The 19535-nt window shown below is 41.0% G+C and overlaps 1 protein-coding gene across 15 annotated transcripts in view; it reads left to right on the top strand.

The window, feature by feature from the left end:
* The window catches only part of CPVL (carboxypeptidase vitellogenic like), a 205306-nt gene extending 201757 nt beyond the window's left edge, over nt 1-3549 (top strand). For all 15 annotated transcript variants that reach the window (XM_065542167.2, XM_074035303.1, XM_065542165.2 and 12 more), the window contains one exon: nt 3301-3549. In XM_065542167.2, the coding sequence (XP_065398239.1) occupies nt 3301-3338 (38 nt within the window). In that variant the 3' untranslated portion in view covers nt 3339-3549. The remainder of the gene's footprint in view (nt 1-3300) is intronic.
* The last annotated feature ends 15986 nt before the right edge of the window (nt 3550-19535 follow it).

The following is a 19535-nucleotide window of genomic DNA, read 5'->3' on the forward strand; positions in this document are numbered from 1 at the left end:
TTCAAGTCAGAGCCATTGCTTTGTTTTTTTTTTTGTTTGTTTTTGAGGTGGAGTCTCGCTCTGTCGCACAGGCTGGAGTGCAGTGGTGCTATCTTGGCTCACTGTAACCTCTGACTCCTGGGTTCAAGTGATTCTCCTGCCTCAGCCTCCCCAGTAGTTGGGATTACAGGCATGCATCACCACACCTGGCTATTTTTTTTTTTTTTTTTTTAATTTTTAGTAGAGACGGGGTTTCGCTATCTTAGCCAGGCTGGTTTCAAACTCCTGACTTCAAATGATCCACCCACCTCAGCCTCCCAAAGTGTTGGGATTACAGGCGTGAGCCACTGCACCCAGCCAAGAACCATTGTTTTAAACAACCTTTTTAAACCAAGGTTTTTTATGAAAATGTAGGAACACCATGTTCTAGAGTAGTTAGGTTCACATAGGCATAGATACATATATATTTATTGATTTATACTTAGAGATGGGATCTCCTTTTGTTGCCCAGGCTGGAGTGCAGTGGCTCAGTCAGCTCACTGCAGCCTCAAACTCCTGCACTCAAGTGATCCTCCTGATATAGGCATTTTGATTTTGGATTTTGAATATAGATAAGTGTTGGAAGAATACTGAAAATGACCAATATTTACTGAAGACCATCCCAGGTCGGGCACTGTACTAAATATTCCAGGGACGTTATTCCACTAACTCCTCACACAACTCACAACTACCCTGTGAGGTAATACTTGTTTCCCAATTGTAAAGTAAAGGAACCTGAGGCTCAGTGAGGTTAAGTTCCTTGCCCAAGGTCACACAATGTGCAGTGCCTCTCGCCATGCTCCTGCACTCTGACTTCTGAGCCCGGGCTGTGAAGCACTGTGCTATCCTTTGTTTATCCTTTGTCAGCTGCAGCACTGGTTCTGGGGGCAGGATGACCTTTAGCTCTCGGATATTCAATTTATTGCTGTTCCGGACCATTGCTGCCAAACTCATTTCCAGTTGAAGCAGCTGGGTTTTGTCACACATAGGACTTTGTTAAGTGTCCTCAGCTGAGCTGAAGCCACACAGAAATCACTCATCAGATTCCTGCCAGGGCCAGAGATACAGATGAAAATCTGCAGGAAGAAATGTCTAGCCTGGGATTGCGGGGCGGCAAAAGTTTCCCTCTAGAGTCCTATGAAGGGGTTCTTGTCACACATGTTTACTTTCAATTTGTGATAAAAAGTGGACATGTTGGGTTTCCAGTTGCAAGCTTGTACACAAATGGTCGATGGGTTTCGCTGTCATTGCAGTGAGGCACACATGACCTTTGATCAACTGCAGCAAAACACAAAAGTTTCACATTTGCAGGTCCCACATCTGCAAATGAGATCTGCCTCCCTCACTGTAATATGTGAAATACAAAAATACAGAAAAGTATCTGTTTGTATCTGCAAGATTTTTTTTTTTTCATCAATAAACCTTAGAGGGCTATTTAGAGGTGAATAAAAATGTTCCATGACTAAGCTGCGAAGTTCAGTTCAAAGGTAAGGAATGATTGTGTGAGTACTAGAATTTGATTAAAAACACCACACCGGTGTTTGCATCAGAAGTCAGGGTTCTAGCTAGTTATCTCACTTACAGTTGTGTGACTTGGACAAGCCACTAAATAATTCCAAATAGCTCAGTCATCTCAATGCTCATGTGAATGATGCTCCCTGCAGTTGTGCAGTGCACAGTTTGTATAGCTGCGAGCTGCAAGGTAAGTATCATCTAATAGTGTTAATCCTACTTACCACACATCAAGGTTGTAAGATGGAATGTGTTGGGAGGTAGGGGCAGACTTTCAACATAATAAATGCACTATCCAAATATACTTTTTCTGCCTCAGTTCCCTTCAGATTGAGACAAGTAAAAGAACCCAACCTCTTAGGAAGGGCCTTGTGAAAGTGACCTTTAATTGCTGATTGTGATTCAGCAGCTAGAAGTTACTGAAAGTGATGCCCTTTTTGCATATGTTTATTCACTTCATGCACTGGTACCTCCTGTCCATTCTCCACATATGGAACAAGACATCTCAGGCCAGGCTGACCTCTCCTGCATGCAACTTCCCAACCCTCAGTGTCAGTCCTTGCCCTTCTGGCATTGAATCATGACAGCTTCTCGTTTCCCTCTACTTGGAATATTAGCTGATGCTAGAGGCTTAATGAGTACAGAGACCAGTCCCCTTTTGTTGATTTGAACTCATCTTTAGAGATGTTTTAGGAATGCTTTATATCACCCAACAAAGGTTTGGGTTACATAGGTGTATGCATTTGTCAGAAGTGGTGAGTCTACACTTAAGACTAGTGCATTTCATTGTGTCTTCACTCAAAAGAAGAAAATCTGTAAACACATATTGAACTCTGCTGACGAATAATGTGATGCTGAAGTGTTTGGGGGAAGTGCGCTATGTGCCCACTTTACTTTGAGATGTGTCAAAAAGATAAGATGGATTAATGGATGGGTGTGGGATGGAGAGAGGCACCCTTATGTGAGAAAGCAAGTAAAGTGAATGTTCAGGAGAGACTCAAAATCATCACTATATGAATTGTTTTCAAATTTGCTATGTTTTAAAATATTTTATAATCCAATATTAGAAAAAAAAAGAATGTTCTAACTCTATGCTGCTCAAAACATGACTTTCTTTTATTTCAAGTGTCAAGGTTTTTTTTTTTTTTTTTTAGAGATGGGGTCTCATTCTGTCACCCAGGCTGCAGTGCAGTGCATGTGGCATGATCCTAGCTCACTGCAGCCTCCCACTTCTGGGCTCAGGTCATCCTCCTGCCTCCATCAAGGATGTTTTGGTTTCTTTATTTTTTTTGAGACCCAAAATTTCCCCTTTATTACTGATAAAGGCTAAGATGGAAGGTATGGCTCAGTGTGAGGGACAATTGGGCTGGCTAATTGAAGGGTGGAATTAAGTAGACAATTCACCCCATTGCAGGCAGACCTAACATACCCCAGAAGTAGTGGGCTGGAGGTGGGCCTCACCAGGTAACACCTGCAGCCCAGCACTCCCAACTGCGGGGAGCAGGCAGATCACTCTCAAGAGGAAAAAGACAAGGAATAATTTTCAATTTTTACACTCATGAGAAATGAACACAACTTTGCGTAAAATTAACTAAGTTTTAAAACTTTTCTACCTTAACATGCCTATTATTAAAGCCTATCCAAAGGCATGCATTGGGAGAGTATGTTCTGTATTTCATGTGAGTTTTAAATAGAGTTTAATCTGAATGAAAACTTTTCATGTATTTAGAATATCCATTTCTCTAAATTTCCGTTCTTTTTCTTTTTAAGGTAATTATTCGAGGTGGAGGACATATTTTACCCTATGACCAGCCTCTGAGAGCTTTTGACATGATTAATCGATTCATTTATGGAAGAGGATGGGATCCTTATGTTGGATAAACTACTTTCCCAAAAGAGAACATCAGAGGTTTTCATTGCTGAAAAGAAAATTGTAAAAACAGAAAATGTCATAGGAATAAGAAAATTATCTTTTCATATCTGCAAGATTTTTTTCATCAATAAAAAGTATCCTTGAAACAAGTGAGCTTTTGTTTTTGGGGGGAGATGGTTTATTATAAAATTAACATGAGTACATGAGTAAGATTTACAGGATTTAACTTAAAGGATGAAAGGAATGGATGATGTGACACTGAGACAAGAGGTATAAATGAAAATTTAGGGTCTTGAATAGGAATTTTTAGTTTCTTCTAAGAGTAAGCGAAAAGTGCGGTTGTAACAAACAAAGCTGTAACAGCATCTTTTTCTGCCAATAACGGAAGTTTGGCATGCCATGCATATGAAGGTGTTTGGAAATATTATTGGATAAGAATCGCTCAATTATCATCCCAGATAAATGGATGAAGCTATAATCGTTTTGGGGAAAAGATTCTCAAATGTATAAAGTCTTAGAACAAAAGAATTCTTTGAAATAAAAATCTTATATATAAAAGTAATGATGAACCAATTCTTGATAAGCAGAGGCTCTTATGCAGAGAACCAACTTAATCTTTGCCTTTTCGTTTTCTTTTTCCTTCTTTGAGTTTGAGGTGTACACACTTCTCAAAGAGCCTGCAGGCTACAACATTAGTTATAAGAGCCATTTTAATTTGGGCTTCAAATTCTCTCCTTCTTTTCCCCAAATAAAGAACAACCTAATTTTGTATCATTGTTAGAATATCAAAAAAATTAAGATAAGCTGGCATCAATATATACCTTTATAAATATACATTCATTAGCAGTTTTCTAACTAAAATATCACATCCTGGCACATCTTTTCGATTTATGCATCATGTGCTCTCATCTCTTTTAAATTCTACAAGATGTGTGGATTTTTCCACATCACTTCCTTCTCATATTAGCCAACTATGAATTGGCTCAGTGGAGAATTAAATTTAAAAAGTCAAAGCCTGTTCTTGCGGCAAATATTTTATGGAGTTTATTCTTTTAATTTCTCATTTTGTGCCTGATTTCATTCAGGTTTGTGATCTTCCTTTTTAAAGTGTTCATTGTACCCATGTCCTAGAAGTCATTAAATCAAATATTCTGATCAAAAGCAGATTTTAATTATTGCAGAGAATAAACTGGGGCAGGGTAGGATGCAAGAAGTTTTCCATGTAGTCCCATCTGCAAGTTAAATTAGCTGTATTTGGTCCCATGTCCCATAACTATGTACTGGAAAGGGCACTGACTGGCTGGGAGACCTAGATTTAGTTTCACATGGATCACACATGCGCTGGACGTTTTAGGAGAAGTCACTTCACCATACCAGCCTCCCAAATCCAAGGAAGGTGGCCAGAAGAAGAGACTTCTGAGGTTCTTTTGGGTTCACATGTCACTAGGGTAGTACCTATTTACAAAGGTACTATGAGATGACCCAGTCGATCCTTGTTATTCAAGAATTCTATGTTTGCAAATGAAGTCTACTTGCTAAAAAAAGTATTTGTAACCCCAATATCAATACACTTGCTCTTTTGAGGTCATGTACAGAGTGGCAAAAAATTTCAGTTGCCCAGCATACACATTCCCAGCTGGGGCCAAAGAAGGAGACACTCTGCCTTCTTGTTTCAGCTTTCATACTGTAAACAATCGCCTTTTTCTTTGTTTGTTTGCTTTTTTCTTATTAAGACGGAGTCTCGCTCCGTTGCCCAGGTTGGAGTGCAGTAGTGTGCTCTCGGCTCACTGCAACCTCTGCCTCCTGGATTAAAGCAATTCTCCTGCCTCAGCCTCCCAAGTAGCTGGGATTACAGGTGCACGCCACCAAGCCCAGCTAATTTTTGTATTTTTAGTAGAGATGGGGTTTTGCCATGTTGGTCAGGCTGGTCTTAAACTCCTAATCTCAGGTGATCCTCCCACCTTGGCCTCCCAAAGTGCTGGGATTACAGGCGTGAACCACCATGCCCAGCCCAATTGTCCTTTTCTAAGTCTGTTTAGTGCTACATTTTGGGGGGCATTTTTGTGCTTTTTTTGTGGCTGATTTTGCTGTTTAAAATGGCCTCAAGCACAGTGCTGAAGTTCTGACCAGTGTGCGAGAAGACTGTGAAGCGACTTACAGAGAAAATACAAGCAGGTATTTTGTTTTTTTCAGGCATGAGTTAAAGTGCTGTTGGCCCTGAGTTCCACATTAATGAATCAACATTTTAAAGGTGACTAAGAAACACACTTAAGGTTATGTATTGATCAGTTGACAAGAATGTTGTGACCCACAAGCTTGAAGGAACCTAAACGTATATTTCCCTTAGAAGCAATGGTTCCAAATTTGCTAATTCTGTCTGCATAGGCATTATAGAACAGAGCTACAGTGGATAAAGAGAATTGACTATCTTTCTAGAGCGCTTAGCATAGGGAGTAGCACAGGATAATAGCTCAATGCGTGGACATTGTAGATGTTTTCATTTTTATCATCACCCTGCCAGGTACGAGGCCAGTGGAGAGCGCTGAGGTGGTGGTGGGGGCACGAGTTGCCAGATCTTCCAGGAGCAACCCTAGCCAACTCATTTGAGGATACAGTTCTATGAAGATTGAATCTGGCAAGTATTTTACTTTAGAAGAAGAAAGGAAAAGATTGAATCTGGCAAGTATTTTACTTTAGAAGAAAGGGAAACTAAAGAAAAACTAGTTTTTGGATTTAATTGTAGAGAGTCCTTTGTGTAGAGACTCCAAGTTCAGTGCAAGCCCTTCATAGATGTTCAAGACAATCTGTTATAGTCCAAGGAGAAAATACCAGAATGTCTGTCTATATTTGCTTCATTTCAAAATGAGAACACAAGCTTTCCTAGTATGTAATGCTGGATTCTCATGATGCCCTCCCTCAGTACAGACATGACACAGTCAGATGTCTTATGTGACTGCAGTTGCTGTAGGCAGACAACATCTGCAAAGAGGGAGAGGCACACGGAGGAAGTCCACCGAAGCATCTTCTCACGGTCCCGCATCTAGCGTATTGTCAATAATTGCAATTGACATTCATATAGGATGTTATCAATGTGATTAGTTTCATAAAAGCAAAGCCTTTCAAAGAGTAGGATGATTATAACACTGCAATTTGATGGCCAGTGGTCAAGGGGGACTCCTGTACTACACTGCTTATCTCATGGTAGTGCATTTAAAGGAGTTGTGGAACCTGAGGTTGAGTCCTGGATCCTTTCTTTGACAAAAAGACAAGCATTGCAGACGTGCTGTCATGGCAAGTGGCGATTGTTAGTATGTTGCCTAGCAGATATATTTTTTAAAGTAAACACACAATCCATCTTTTCAAGGTAGAAGTGATATTTTCACTTAGTGAAATTAATTAGTGAGGAAGTTAACTTCTTTTCAAAAGAAATTGAATCTATGGCAAGAGCCTTTTGAAAACAGATGTTTGGAAATGTTCCCATCTTACTACATGCACATTACAAAAACAAAACTAAAAAACCCTTAAAAGCAAAGAAAATTTCAACAATTGTCTCTGTGTAATAGATGAGACTGAAAAATAAGTTTTGGGAATTACTAAAGCTCATCTGGTGAGGCATTTCTTCTATTGAATCTACATATCTCTGTTAAGTGTCTTTTTCAGCTCTGATGGACTTTGAAACCAAGCATTAAAATAAACTGTATGTATAGCCAGACGTTTGAATGGCTATATGACAAAAGGGTAACCCAGGACTTTTTGAAAATGACAAGGCATATTCAACACATTGGTCCTATCGAAGATATTAACAGTAATATTTTAGAAAGCATTTTTTTACCATTAAAAATCAAATTCAATTTTTTAAAATTAAGTATTTAAAATTTATCTTTATCCTTTTGCAGTTTCCACTTCGATTAAAATTTCATAATGTAAATATTGTTAGTACAGTAGTGGCAGGATTATACTTTATAAATGAAATAATTTTATATATGATATATTTATAACATAATATATCACATAAATATAATTCTTATAATTATATAATTATGTTATATAATTATATATAATAAATATATAACATATTTATAATGTATAAATATATTTTTATATATTTATATAAAAATAAATATATAACATATTTATAATATATATAATTATTTCTTTAGAGAGTATAATCATGCCACTGCTGTATTAACAATATTAACCTTATGAAATTTTAATTGAAGTGGTATATATTTTATATTAAATACATATATTATACATATGTATCTTCAGTAATTTTTTAATGATAAAGTTGACAGCAAAAAGATTTGGAGACCACTGTCTGAGATGACAGAAAGTCTAAAAGCAGCCTTAAACTTTGTTCCAATTTCGTTATATTATTTAAAAAAAAAACACAAGGCATCTAACAATGTATGATGCTTTCTTTTCTATGAAAGAAAGAAAAGGAAGACACCCACACACACACGCACACACACCCCTGAGGAGTTTCCACAGCAGATGGGCAGAGCCCATCAGGAATCAAAGTGGGTCTCTGTTCAACCCCATTCTCTTCCCATCAGGCACCCTGCTCCCGATCCCTGAGCTCTTCCTTGCCTATCAGTGGGTAGGCGTTAGGGTCTGTACTGTCATTAATAATGGGCTTTACTTTGAAAGTGGTATAAACCAGATCCTTGGTAACTTTTTGATGCAGTATCTGCTCTGGAGACCCAAGAGGGGCTAATGTAAATTTGAATTGCGATTCTCTGGAAAGTACTAAGAGCTTTGATTTAATTATTGATTGATGTGAAGTTCCCAAGTTATCTTTTCTAATGCCACCAAAAATATGACAGGTAAGACCAGAAACCAAGGGCTAAGATCTTGTGGTGAGCTGCTTGACTTAAACCCTGATTTCCTGAGGAAAGTCTGGTGGAAACCTTTGTTTCTTCTTGTGAATAACAGCCCCCCCCCACCCCGCCCCGCCCCGCCACTCTTACTGCTAATGATATATGGGCCTGGACTGTGTCCATTTTGTGCCATGCAAGCCTCTGGCTCTAAGCTCAGAAACCATTTCATTCTCCATGCTGGGCCCTGAGGGGTTGACCTCTGGTGGTCAGGGCCAGCTGCAGAGATGACTGGGAGTGGCCTGTTTAACTCCACCATCACACAGGAAGTGTGTGCCCTGGGGTGAAATATAGCTACCTGCACAGATGTGTTTACTTTTTCTTGCATATTGCAGCAGTTATTGTTATTAAAATTCTGAAGATTTAAAAAACATTCAGAAAACCAACCTGAAAGGGATTGATTTTGTTGCCCCTAAGACACCGAGCCTAAGAATTAAAAGCAGACTGCTGTGATTTATATCCGCTCAAACCCAAGAAAAGACATCTGCTCAATCATTTTAAAGGGATTTTTGGCAACTTCAGGAGTATGACGCGGGCCGTCTGCGTTCCCCTGGGCGTTGTGTGTGTGAGGACAGCAAGCCAGGGCTGTGGCTGCCGCTCACACAGATTCACGGGAAACTTCACTGCATCTAGCCGGGTCTTTTGGGCAAATGTTAATCTTTTTCTTAAATCTTTAATTTTCAAATTGCAAAAGAAAGAGCTGTTCATTGCAAAAAAATCAAATGTAAAAACTTGCTCTCACCAATCCCACACCACAGCCAGTGGCAGCCACTCATAACTCATCCCAGGCTGAGGAGGGAGGGTGGCCCACCTTGAACTCGGTGTCCTCAAGACTGCACCCAGTGCGGGAGAGACAATTGCCCCCCACCAAAAAAAACAAAACAAACCCAGGGCATTATCATTAGAAGAAAGGAAGCCTGGATGTTGTGCAGCCAGGAGCCAAAAAAACATCCACCGTATGCAGCTATCAAAGCTCAGTAAAAATATTAAAGCCAGTGTCTACATGTTGACATGCAGTGGGAATATGCACTGCTAATTTCCCTAATTTCCCAATGAATGTTTACAATCAAAATTCACATGTACACCTACTAATGTTTGATGATACTTTAAATTTTCATACATGAGTCAAAGGGAGCAAAAGAAGTGCCTGAGTGACCTGCGAGTATGGGGGGATGTTGTGTGAGAATAGGAAAATCTAGACACTCAGCACCAGGAACAGAAATTGCCCGGGACTCCTGGCTCAGTCACGCTTCCATCTTACAGCAGGATGTGCCATGCTAATCTTCTTGAAGACCTGCTCTGGGTGCTGAAGATATGAAGACAAATCTATCCAACTCCTCTGCCACTGAGATGCTCTAAATGGGGACAGGTGCTTATGAAGGGAAGGCTGGTGACCACTGCATAAATAATCCCAGTGTGCCACCTACTTTAATAGATGAAGGTCCAAAGTGCTTTGAGAACAGAGGACAGAGGATGACTAATTACTCCAAACCAAGGAGTGGGGGTGAGACTGGAGACCTTCCAGGGGAAGAGAGTATCTATCACTGGTACAGGCCTGGGCATCAGCATTACTGTGCTAGAGCCTGATAAGGCTCCAAACATGCCAGTATCTGCCTTCTCTTATTTTTGCCTTCCATCCCATGAAGATTTAACTATTTTGTTGCAAAATCTGAATTTACAAATGACTGCCCTAAACTTCCGTCATGGGAGAGTAGAAGGATTGATTCCTGTATTATGCTGATTGGAAGAAACCCCTAATGGCCTGCTTTAGTTTTCCCATCTTGTCTCTGTAGAGCCAGGAAAGATCTAGAAGGCTGTCTTCCTGCAAGCCCATCCATCAAGTGGCCTTGGTGGCGTGTGAAATGGCATTTCCTTACTAAAATCCTCACACGTTGCACGGTAACATGCCAGAACATGCTGTCATTGACCAATTTCCCATCTCCCCTGGGAAGAGAAACATTCTTTAAGGAGGATATTTTGAAATGGCTCCACAGTGTGACTCACTGGAGGACAATGCCGAAGGCTTTGGGGCAAAAATAAACAAAAAAGAAAAAAAAAAAAAAAGATTCTATCAAAAAAGGTTTGGAGTGATGTTGCCCTGGAAAATGGAAGCTGGTCTTGGACTGGATGAAGGGAGGATTTTGTTTACTCCAATGAGGTAGTTTGTTCAGGGTATAATTCCACTAGAATGTGTCTTCCTTGTTAGGGCAGAGGAAAAGGAATCTCTTATCAGTCATGGTTCCCTCAAATGAGCTCCTCTGTCCTCGAAAAATGTTAATATTTGTTAGACTAGAGCCTCAGAAAATTCCTTAAGAGTTCTAGTTTCTTAAGGAATGAGAAATGCAATTCTGTTTTGGCCTCATAAGTAAAACAAGCTCCATCTGGCTTTGCTTCTAGGCCACATTCCTCCCTCACTGGACAGTCAGAAGAGAAAGGTGCACCACCCTGGGAAGCATGCGATTCTGAGCCCTGGTTCCAAATCTTCTGCCATTTCCTACCCTTCAGTGGAATATTTTTCTCTTCTTGGGCTGGAGTAGAGTAAAAAAAAAAAAACAGTTGATAATCCCATATTCAATGTAGAAGCATTAAAGGAAGAGAAAAACGATTCAGTAATCCTGTGTGATTAGGACATACTCAGTTACGTAAACTGAAACCAGGTGGCTTAAAACTACCAGTGCCAACAACTCCAATGGAGTTGTCTTTTAGTAAAGAAAATGCTGGTAAGGCTGAGAATGCAGAGAGGTTTGTGTTATTCTCCCCTACTTCTCACTCCAAACAAATCCTTAGATCCCCAACAGCAGATACCATAAAATGAAAACAGAGATGAGAATATAGAGAACAAGGAAGGTGTTGGAAGTTTTGGAAAAGACCAAAAGGAGGTGAAATGGGATGAGTTCTCAAGCCACCAGCAGCAACGTTTGGTACCACCCCAGAAAGTGAGATGAATGTTAGGCTTGTCCCTTTCTCCCTAGCCCCAGGTGCAGGTGTAACCCCCACCTTTGAAGCCCAAGATGCTGCTGGTCTTTGTGATGAGCCGCTTCTCCCCCTCTGTCCAAAGCCACCAAGTGAAGAAAACAACTTGGCATTTGGAGTAGACAGCAGGTGATGATGACAAGCGTCTCTGCGGACAGAAGTTCAACACCGGGAAATATACCATGAGAGCTGGCAATCACTGGTTGCTACGTTTCCATGTGTACCATGCTGAGGGATTCTAGCATCTTGATAAATTTATAAAATGGACAAATTGCTAATAAATGGCATAACAATAAGAAAGAGAGAACTATCTATCAGAAATCAGACAGTATAAAACGTAATACATGCCTCAAACTAGATATGCGATTTAAAGGCTATTTCTTCTCACATCTGCCTGGACAGATTTCATAAAACCACCATAAAAGGATTCTGTATTTATGTGAGAGAACACTTGAGGTTGCACAGGTCTACACATTTGTTCCTCAATAATTGATACCTTTTTTGTTCACTGGTGCAGCTGTTTCAAACCGTGTCCACTCTCAAACTCCAAGATGACACAGAGTGGCTTCCCTTACTCTCAGCGAATGGCTTTGTCTCCTACCTTACTGAGAAGATCAAAGCAACCCAACACCATATCCCTCAATTTTCCTTTTTCACCACCACATACTCCCACAGCATCATGACCCATGTTCTCTTCCTATCACAGGGAAAGTCCTGCCTCTCTTCTGAGCTCCCTGCCCATAGCTCCAGCTGTCCTGATGGAAACTCAGATTCAACATGACCAGCCTGCTCACCCTCCTGCAAACCAGCAGCTTCCCTTCATTTTCCCTGGTCTGCGAGAACATCCACATTCTTATCATCAACAGCTTTCTCTTGTCCTTCTTTTACATTCACCCAGTGGCCAAAGTCTGTTTACTCTACTTCAGCAGTATCTTTTGTAGCTCGCTCCTCCTTTTCCTTCCAGTTTCTAGATGATTGCACAACCTACTGAAAGGTCTGCCTGCTCTAGTCTTTCACCAGTCCCAGCCATTAATCCATCCTAGACAGCGTTGCTATTTCATTTTCTAATGCAGCGGTCTAATCAACTCACTCTGACTCAATGGCTGCCAACTACTTAGGTTGACGTCAAAACACCCTGGCTCTGAAGGCCTGCCATAAACTGACTCCAGCCTACTTTTTTTTGGTTTATTTTCTCACTGCTCAAAAGTGTTCAGTCAGATGAGATTATTTACCTTCATGCAAACACTACCTCTATTTTCTTTCTGCTCCTGCCTTTCTGTTCGGCGTGCTCTGTCAAATCAAATCCTGCCCAGCCTTCGAGACCCACCTCAAAAGCATAAGAGAGCCAGTAAGCCTCCCGCCTTCCCCGTTCCCTTTGGCCACCCCGTTTATAATCATATTCTTCTGTGTATTCTCTGTCTAACTCTGGGAAAGCGCATTTCTGCCTTTAGTCAGAGTTACTGCCGTTTTCCTTCTTCATTCCCCTTTTGAGCAGGTAGAGCTGACCCCGTGTCCTTGCTTTAGGGTAGTGAGCAGCAGGATGAGATGCAGAAGGACCCTGGGAGCATTCCTGGCTTTTGTCTTCTAAAAAGCCAGAGTCCAAGGGGGAGGATTGGGTTTGAGGAAACAGAATGGCTTGGAAAAACAGGTGAGAATTGTCAGACTAAAAGGTAATTCCCCTAGCTGAGGCAAGGAGCAAGTTCGGCGGGTTCTTCTTCCTGGCCAGGGCCAGGTCTGGGCCAGAGCCGGGAGAGGAAGAGCTTCCAGGTGGAGGAGCTGGGGAGTGGGGGCCACAGGTACTGAGGTTTTCAGCCTTTCCCAGAAGCAGCAGAAGGCTGCCAGGCATGCAGGGACTTTGGGAACAGGCACAATGTGATGGCCTGATTGGCAGAGGACCCTCTGAAATTTCCCACTGTGCCAGCAGAGTGGGAACTCATAATTTTAAAAATATCATTGTAGAAAATAGACACCACATTTCTTATCACCTGCATTTGTGGATCGGGATTCATTCTCTATATATTCAAGTACACATAACACAACTTTTCCCCTTGAGGAAGAGCACCTGACTTCAATTCAACAAGACTTATTGTGTGCCACTGTTCTGCGTGGTGGAGATACAGCAATGAGCAGGATTGAAGACCCGTCCTCAAAGACGGTGCATTCCGGTGACAGGTCAGTGTTCAACATGCACACATATCTACATGCATACAGAAAGACATATTGCTAAGTGCTACAACGAAAATCTCAGCAGGGTAAGGGGAGTAAAGCCTGATGGGAGGTGAGAGTGTGATCCTGGAGGGGCCAGGAAAGACCTTCCTAACAGCTGATATCTGAGCCAGGCTGGAGCGAAGCGCAGCCAGGAATCTTACTTGTATTGGGCAGAGTCCACGACCGGCACTGAGGACCAGCAAGGGGCCCAGGCCCTGAGAAGAGAAGCTCAGCCACCCCAGGGAGAGCTTGGTGATTTCAGTGCCATGGAAGGTGGTCGCTCAAGGTAAAGCCTTGGGACTTGCTTCCTCTGCTTCCCCAGCAGAGTGCAAGGCACACAGTATGTGCTTAGAAAATACTGACTGAAAAAGGGATGGGCCAAATGTGGGTATTTATGCCACACTGAGAAGTAAGACATAACACATACAAATATAAATAAATACATAGAGCACAAAAAATGGCCAAAATGCCCATAGCCCAGATATAACCACGGTATTCTTATCTAGTCTTTCATTATTTGCAGATTCTATTTTTTCCACACCAGAGACAATACCATGTCCTGTTGTCTTCACTTAATCATACTGCAACTTTTAATATCATCCTTTAACTCACTGAAATTCAGTTTCTCTCTTACTGGCTCCAACAACTGGGGCAAAGACGTCATGAGGCAATTGACCCTTTCAAGGGTCACAGAGGGTGCTCAGTAGCCCTGAATTTTATACAAAGGGAGACCCGTGGGCCACCAAACCCTTTGAAGACCAAGATCCTGTGGCGGTGTGCTGGCTCACACAGCTCCTCCTGGCCCCTGGCTGCATGGTGCCAGAGTCTGGTCTCCGGCCCAGGAACATCCTTGCTCACAGTGCTCAGAGATTTGCCATCATTAGTAAGATGGTGCCTGTGAGATTTTCCCGTCTCTGTGTGGGGTTGAAGCATTGGAACATTTCCTAGAGAGGCATTTTGTTCCTCTCAGGCCTCTGCTTTTACCACTAGTGGCTGCCCCCAGCTGTTCCTAATTCTCTCTCCGGATGAATGACTCAGCTTGATTCAATGTCTACAACTTGTGGCTTCTTAAAGGAGCCAGACCATTTTGTAAAACAATGAAACAGAGCTCAAACCAAGTAAACTCACCGAAGAGTACAGCCATAAATTAAAATACATAAAATGTATTTATTTTCAATGTCCGAGATTATAACTCTTTGACTATGAAAATAAACACATGCCTGAGTTAAAAAAAAAAAATCAGAAAGAACTTAATAGAAATCAGACAGCAAGTCTACACTCTTCTCTGATGCAGCCTCCTATCCTTCCATTTGCTTTGGGCATAGCTCTTTCTGAAGAAGCTGTGGGACCTGTTCTGAGGTGTCCTCTTAGCCCCAGGAGAAGTGGAAGGGACATGTTCACAGCCAAAAGGGAGAGCTCTGTTAAGTGTTCTTGGAGTAGATGCAAATTTTACAGGTGAACCAACATTCTTAAGGTCTGAAGATGTCTTTGGCTGTGTTAGATTTGCTTTTGCCCATAAGCAACAAATGAATTCATTCAAGACTTGTATTACCAGAAGGAAAACAAACCTAAGCCAGGACAAAATTAATGGGAAATATAAGGAAAAAACCCCAAAAACTCCACAATCACCACCAACAAACAACCCGCAGTTTGGTGGAGATGATTAGCATCAGATGGAGAATGGCACCCAGGTGCACAGATGGGAGGATGTCCGAGGACAAAAGCAGCTGCGTCTCAGCTGGCACCTCCCAGAACATCTAAACCACTTGCAAACACAGAATTACTTCCTTCCACCCTCCTTCTGTCTCCTCCTCCTGTTTCTTCTGTTCTTCTTTCCTCTTTCCCTGGAGCAACAGGGATGTTCTAGGTTGAAACTTTTCAGAATGAGAGGGTCCTGTGTGATGGGGTTAAAGATGGAAACTGAGGGATGGGTGGGTGGGATTGTAGGATGGTAGTCATCTAGGAATGTAGACATGATTCCTTATCACTCTCCCCACACATTGGATTTCAAACTAAGACTTCCCTCCCTGAGATAATAAAAGGTGCATTCAGCTGCCTCTATGGCTGTCTTATAATCAATTCATTAGGAGTTGATGGGTGCCTTGAGCTTAACCAGACCTGCACATAACCTCAAGTCTAATTCTATCATGTGGCTTCTAATGCCATCATACGGAGCCTCTGGCAACAAGGCCACTTTCCAGTTGTTAATATCGTCTCCCTTCCAGGCTCATCCTGCCAGAATCATTTACAGCTCTGTTTTGAATCTACCTAGAAAAGACATTTTTTTTTCCTTTGGTGAGATGGTATCCAGAGAAAACAACACTTTCCTAGAACAAATGGATATAAAAGTTCTGTTCATTACAATCAGCACAGTAGTGAAGACCTTCAGAGGTCTTGATGTCACAGAAATTCTTGGTGTAGTATTTTTAACTTAAAATTTTTATTACATTGGCAACTATACCCATTTAATGAAGAACACTAGTTTGTTTTTCATGTTAACAATTCATTGATGTTTTAGTTCATGCCAGAAAGCCTTAAGAAAAGCTAGGAGAACAGGTACTTTTGTCTGTTTTGTTCTGTCCTATGTTCACAGCTCCTAGTGGAGCACCTGACACTTCGTAAATGTTCATTCATATTTATTGTTGAGTGAACAGAGGTGTTTTCTAATGGGAAATTGTGAGTTTGGTCATCTTTTCAATTTCACGGCATTTTATGTGAAACAGAATTATTTATCCACCTTTAAGGGAAATTTTGACCTAGTTTTGCTCTTCAGAGGCAATGCGACCCTTAAAAATAGATTTTTTTTAAAAATCTAGCTTAATTTAAACTCATAAACTACAATAAGGTATTTAGAAAGTCAACCCTTTCTTCCTTTACAAATAGAAAATTCTATTTTGTGTCATGGCAGGACTGGAATATTCCTCTGTTGGTTACAAGCTGAGATCTGCCAGCAATAACAAACTGATGGTTCCCCCTACATTATGCCTGAGAAAAGGATTCGGGTAGAAGAGATGTAATACACATTAGATATGCTAAGATGAAACCTTCTCAACTCTCTTCATCTGTGGATAAACAAACCAAAAGCGAACATATAATTCTGAAAAATACTCCATATTGTTTTCTTCTTAATAACTCAACTACTTAAACCAGTGGTTGAGGAGTTGAAAAAATATAAAATTTCAACCTCTGCTTTTCACAGTTAGAAAAAAAGCTGATTTAATAGCTTAGAACTCCAACAACTGTTGGCCAAATCCCACATGAAGCTGTGCAGTGATTCTTAAGTGGCTTTTTAAAAGACTCTCTCATTTATAATGAAAATATAAACTAAAATCCAGACTGCCATATATAATCTTTTCCCAGAGAGAGAACCTTGCTCCAAATTTGTTGACAGTTAAAGAGAAAGCCAGCGAGACTCCCAGCAGTAAAACTGGGCCAGGATGAAAGAGGTAGAACTGAATCCTTTGACCAAAATTCAGATGGAGACCTATGTGTTTTCTGGGATTTCTATGAACCTGAACATAGGGAATATGTACCAGCAAGAGGTAAAACTAATTTGCGATCATGTCAAACCTGGAGCTTCTAATAGTTCATTCTTGCACTTCACAACTTACATGTGGAATTCCAGTGAAAAGAAAAGCAGTATGCATTAAGAAATCTCCAATGTGCCACTGAGGATTTGGGGATGAAATTTCTATGTTCTTCCTGTTTTGATAGTTTTAAAAATCAGTTTCTGTTCATTGTGTATCTGATGCAGCTGTGATCTTACTTGTGAATGTGGCTATCTAGAAAATTAGCAAATCAGTTACCATTTATCCTAGGTAACGCTGTTTCATGTAGTAAATGATCAGTATAAACTATTTTTGTTCAATATTACAGTGAATATAAATGTTATGGATAATTAACATAAAATATGAGTACTAAAACCTGTTCCTTTACATGCCTTCTTACCTTTTTCCACTGAGTATTGGGAAAAACAACCCTTGCACATCTTCTAGGATTCAGCCCCACAAACAGGAAATGTGATTTAACCGCATTTAAGCTTCTGCGAGTTAAATGGATCTGGCCATTGATTGCTTACCAGCATTAGGTGGGTTATTAGAAATGTATTCTGTTAATTTGCCTGACAATGGGATTGACAGCATAACAGCATTACCACCAAAAGCAGCTTTGGTTTTAATCTCTAGAACTTTTGTAGCAAAGCAGCTTGGATTTGCCAGGGATTTGTGTTTTAAAGGGATTATGTTAAAGATTATTAAAGTTGAACCCTCAAGGAACAAGGCTGGATATTCATGCTAGAAATGCAACTCCATATCTCTACCGGCCAAGTCGCTTGTGAATGAGGATTCCTGTCACACTCTAAGTTGCTATGAAAGTGTAGACTGGCTAAAGAAAAATCTTCCTTAGGAAAAGGCTGATGGGGAGTTGGCAAGGCAACTGTAAACAGGACCCAGCCTTTCCCATTTTAGAACATTCAACAAGTCTAAGAGCTGGAAATGGAATGGCAGAATCATCTGAATACCTAAAAGTTAAGAAGATAGCAAAAGTGCGCTTCACTAATTAAAGAAGATAAAATCAAGAAGCAGAGTTGGGGGGTGGAGCTAGCAAAGAGCTAAAGAGACCTTCATTCTGTGGTCAGTGGAAGCAGAGTGTCAGATGGGTGACATGGCCTGAGGCAGCCTCACAGGGCTGAGGGCATTGGACAGGTCCAGGCAGCCCTCCAACCCCGAGCTGGACCAAAGGGACTGGCTGCACAGGCTGAATAAGAGGCACTGCCCACAAATCAATTAAAATATTTCATAATTAAGAAAAAATCATTTCTAAAACACAGTGCCCCATGAAAGGAATTTGGAATAAGCCCAATAATAAAACAAACTGGACCTCTATTTGAGCTACTGCCCTATGTGGAAGTGCTGGCTGTGTCATGACCTCCTTCCTCAAGAGAAAACCTAAGACTTATGCAGGGCTCTTCCTAAACTGCCAGTAGGATGACACATTCAGGTGACATGAATCGCAGAGGAGGGAGGTACTACCAACACCCCTCCCAACGTGACACATTTACATATTCCAAAGATGACAAAAAATCAAGCCTCCGCGTGCTTGCAATTCATTTGGAAGAGATAAGGCTAGGACATACCCGAACAATACTTCAAAATACTTATTAAGCAATAAATAACCAGCTGCAGTTGAATGCTCTCTGGATTCCAGAGTCTAGTTTAATCCTATTTCAGCCATTTAGATTCCTGCATAAGAGCTCTGGCGTGTATAATTCCAAGTGGGGTAAGACACAAAAATTTCCAAATATATGCCTTGATAATACTTTCCTGAAATGGAAATGTACTTACTACTCTTACTGATTAAAAGAGCAGATTGAGAGCAGCCTAAATATCCATTATTGGGTCTTCTCATATAAATATGATGTATTCCTGTTTGTTTGTTTTTTTTTTTAACTAGAGAATGAGGAAACTCGCTATGGACTGATATGGAAGGAACTATGTATCATTCAGTGCTCAAACACAAAAGTAGAAACCACTCTATGTCTCTCAAGCAGAGTAGGATGGAACACAGGAAACTGGTTAAAAACTACTGGAAGGACTGAGGAGCAAAAAAAGAAGGGGCTCTTACCCAAAGAGGCTGGGAAACTGCCACTGTCCCTTGACTGAATCCTGTCAGGGATACTCAGTGTTGATCTTGTCGAAACTATCCCTGGCCTGCTGGAGCCCAGGGCACAGGCAGTCCAGGCCAGATGGGAAAAATGGCTAATCTCCTCCTCCCACACTGGAATCTAGCACCAGCACCTCCCATGAAACCAGCTGGATGAGTGAGTCTGGGAAAGGGGATGGAGGATTATCCAGAAGGGTAGACTTCAACTTAAGAGTCAAGAGACACAATCCGGCACATCCACCCTTTTGCTACTCAGCATCCACACATTCCATTGTATGCACCCAATAGCAACATCACACTTCTTCCTCACAGAATGCAATTTTATTCCTCACATAAATGAATACAAGTTCACTCTCTCCCCAAAACAGAGAATTCAGAGTAAAACCACTGTAAGATAGTGGCCTCAGCCCACT

This window comes from Macaca fascicularis, chromosome 3 (genome assembly GCF_037993035.2).
Source record: "Macaca fascicularis isolate 582-1 chromosome 3, T2T-MFA8v1.1".
Lineage (NCBI taxonomy): Eukaryota > Metazoa > Chordata > Mammalia > Primates > Cercopithecidae > Macaca > Macaca fascicularis.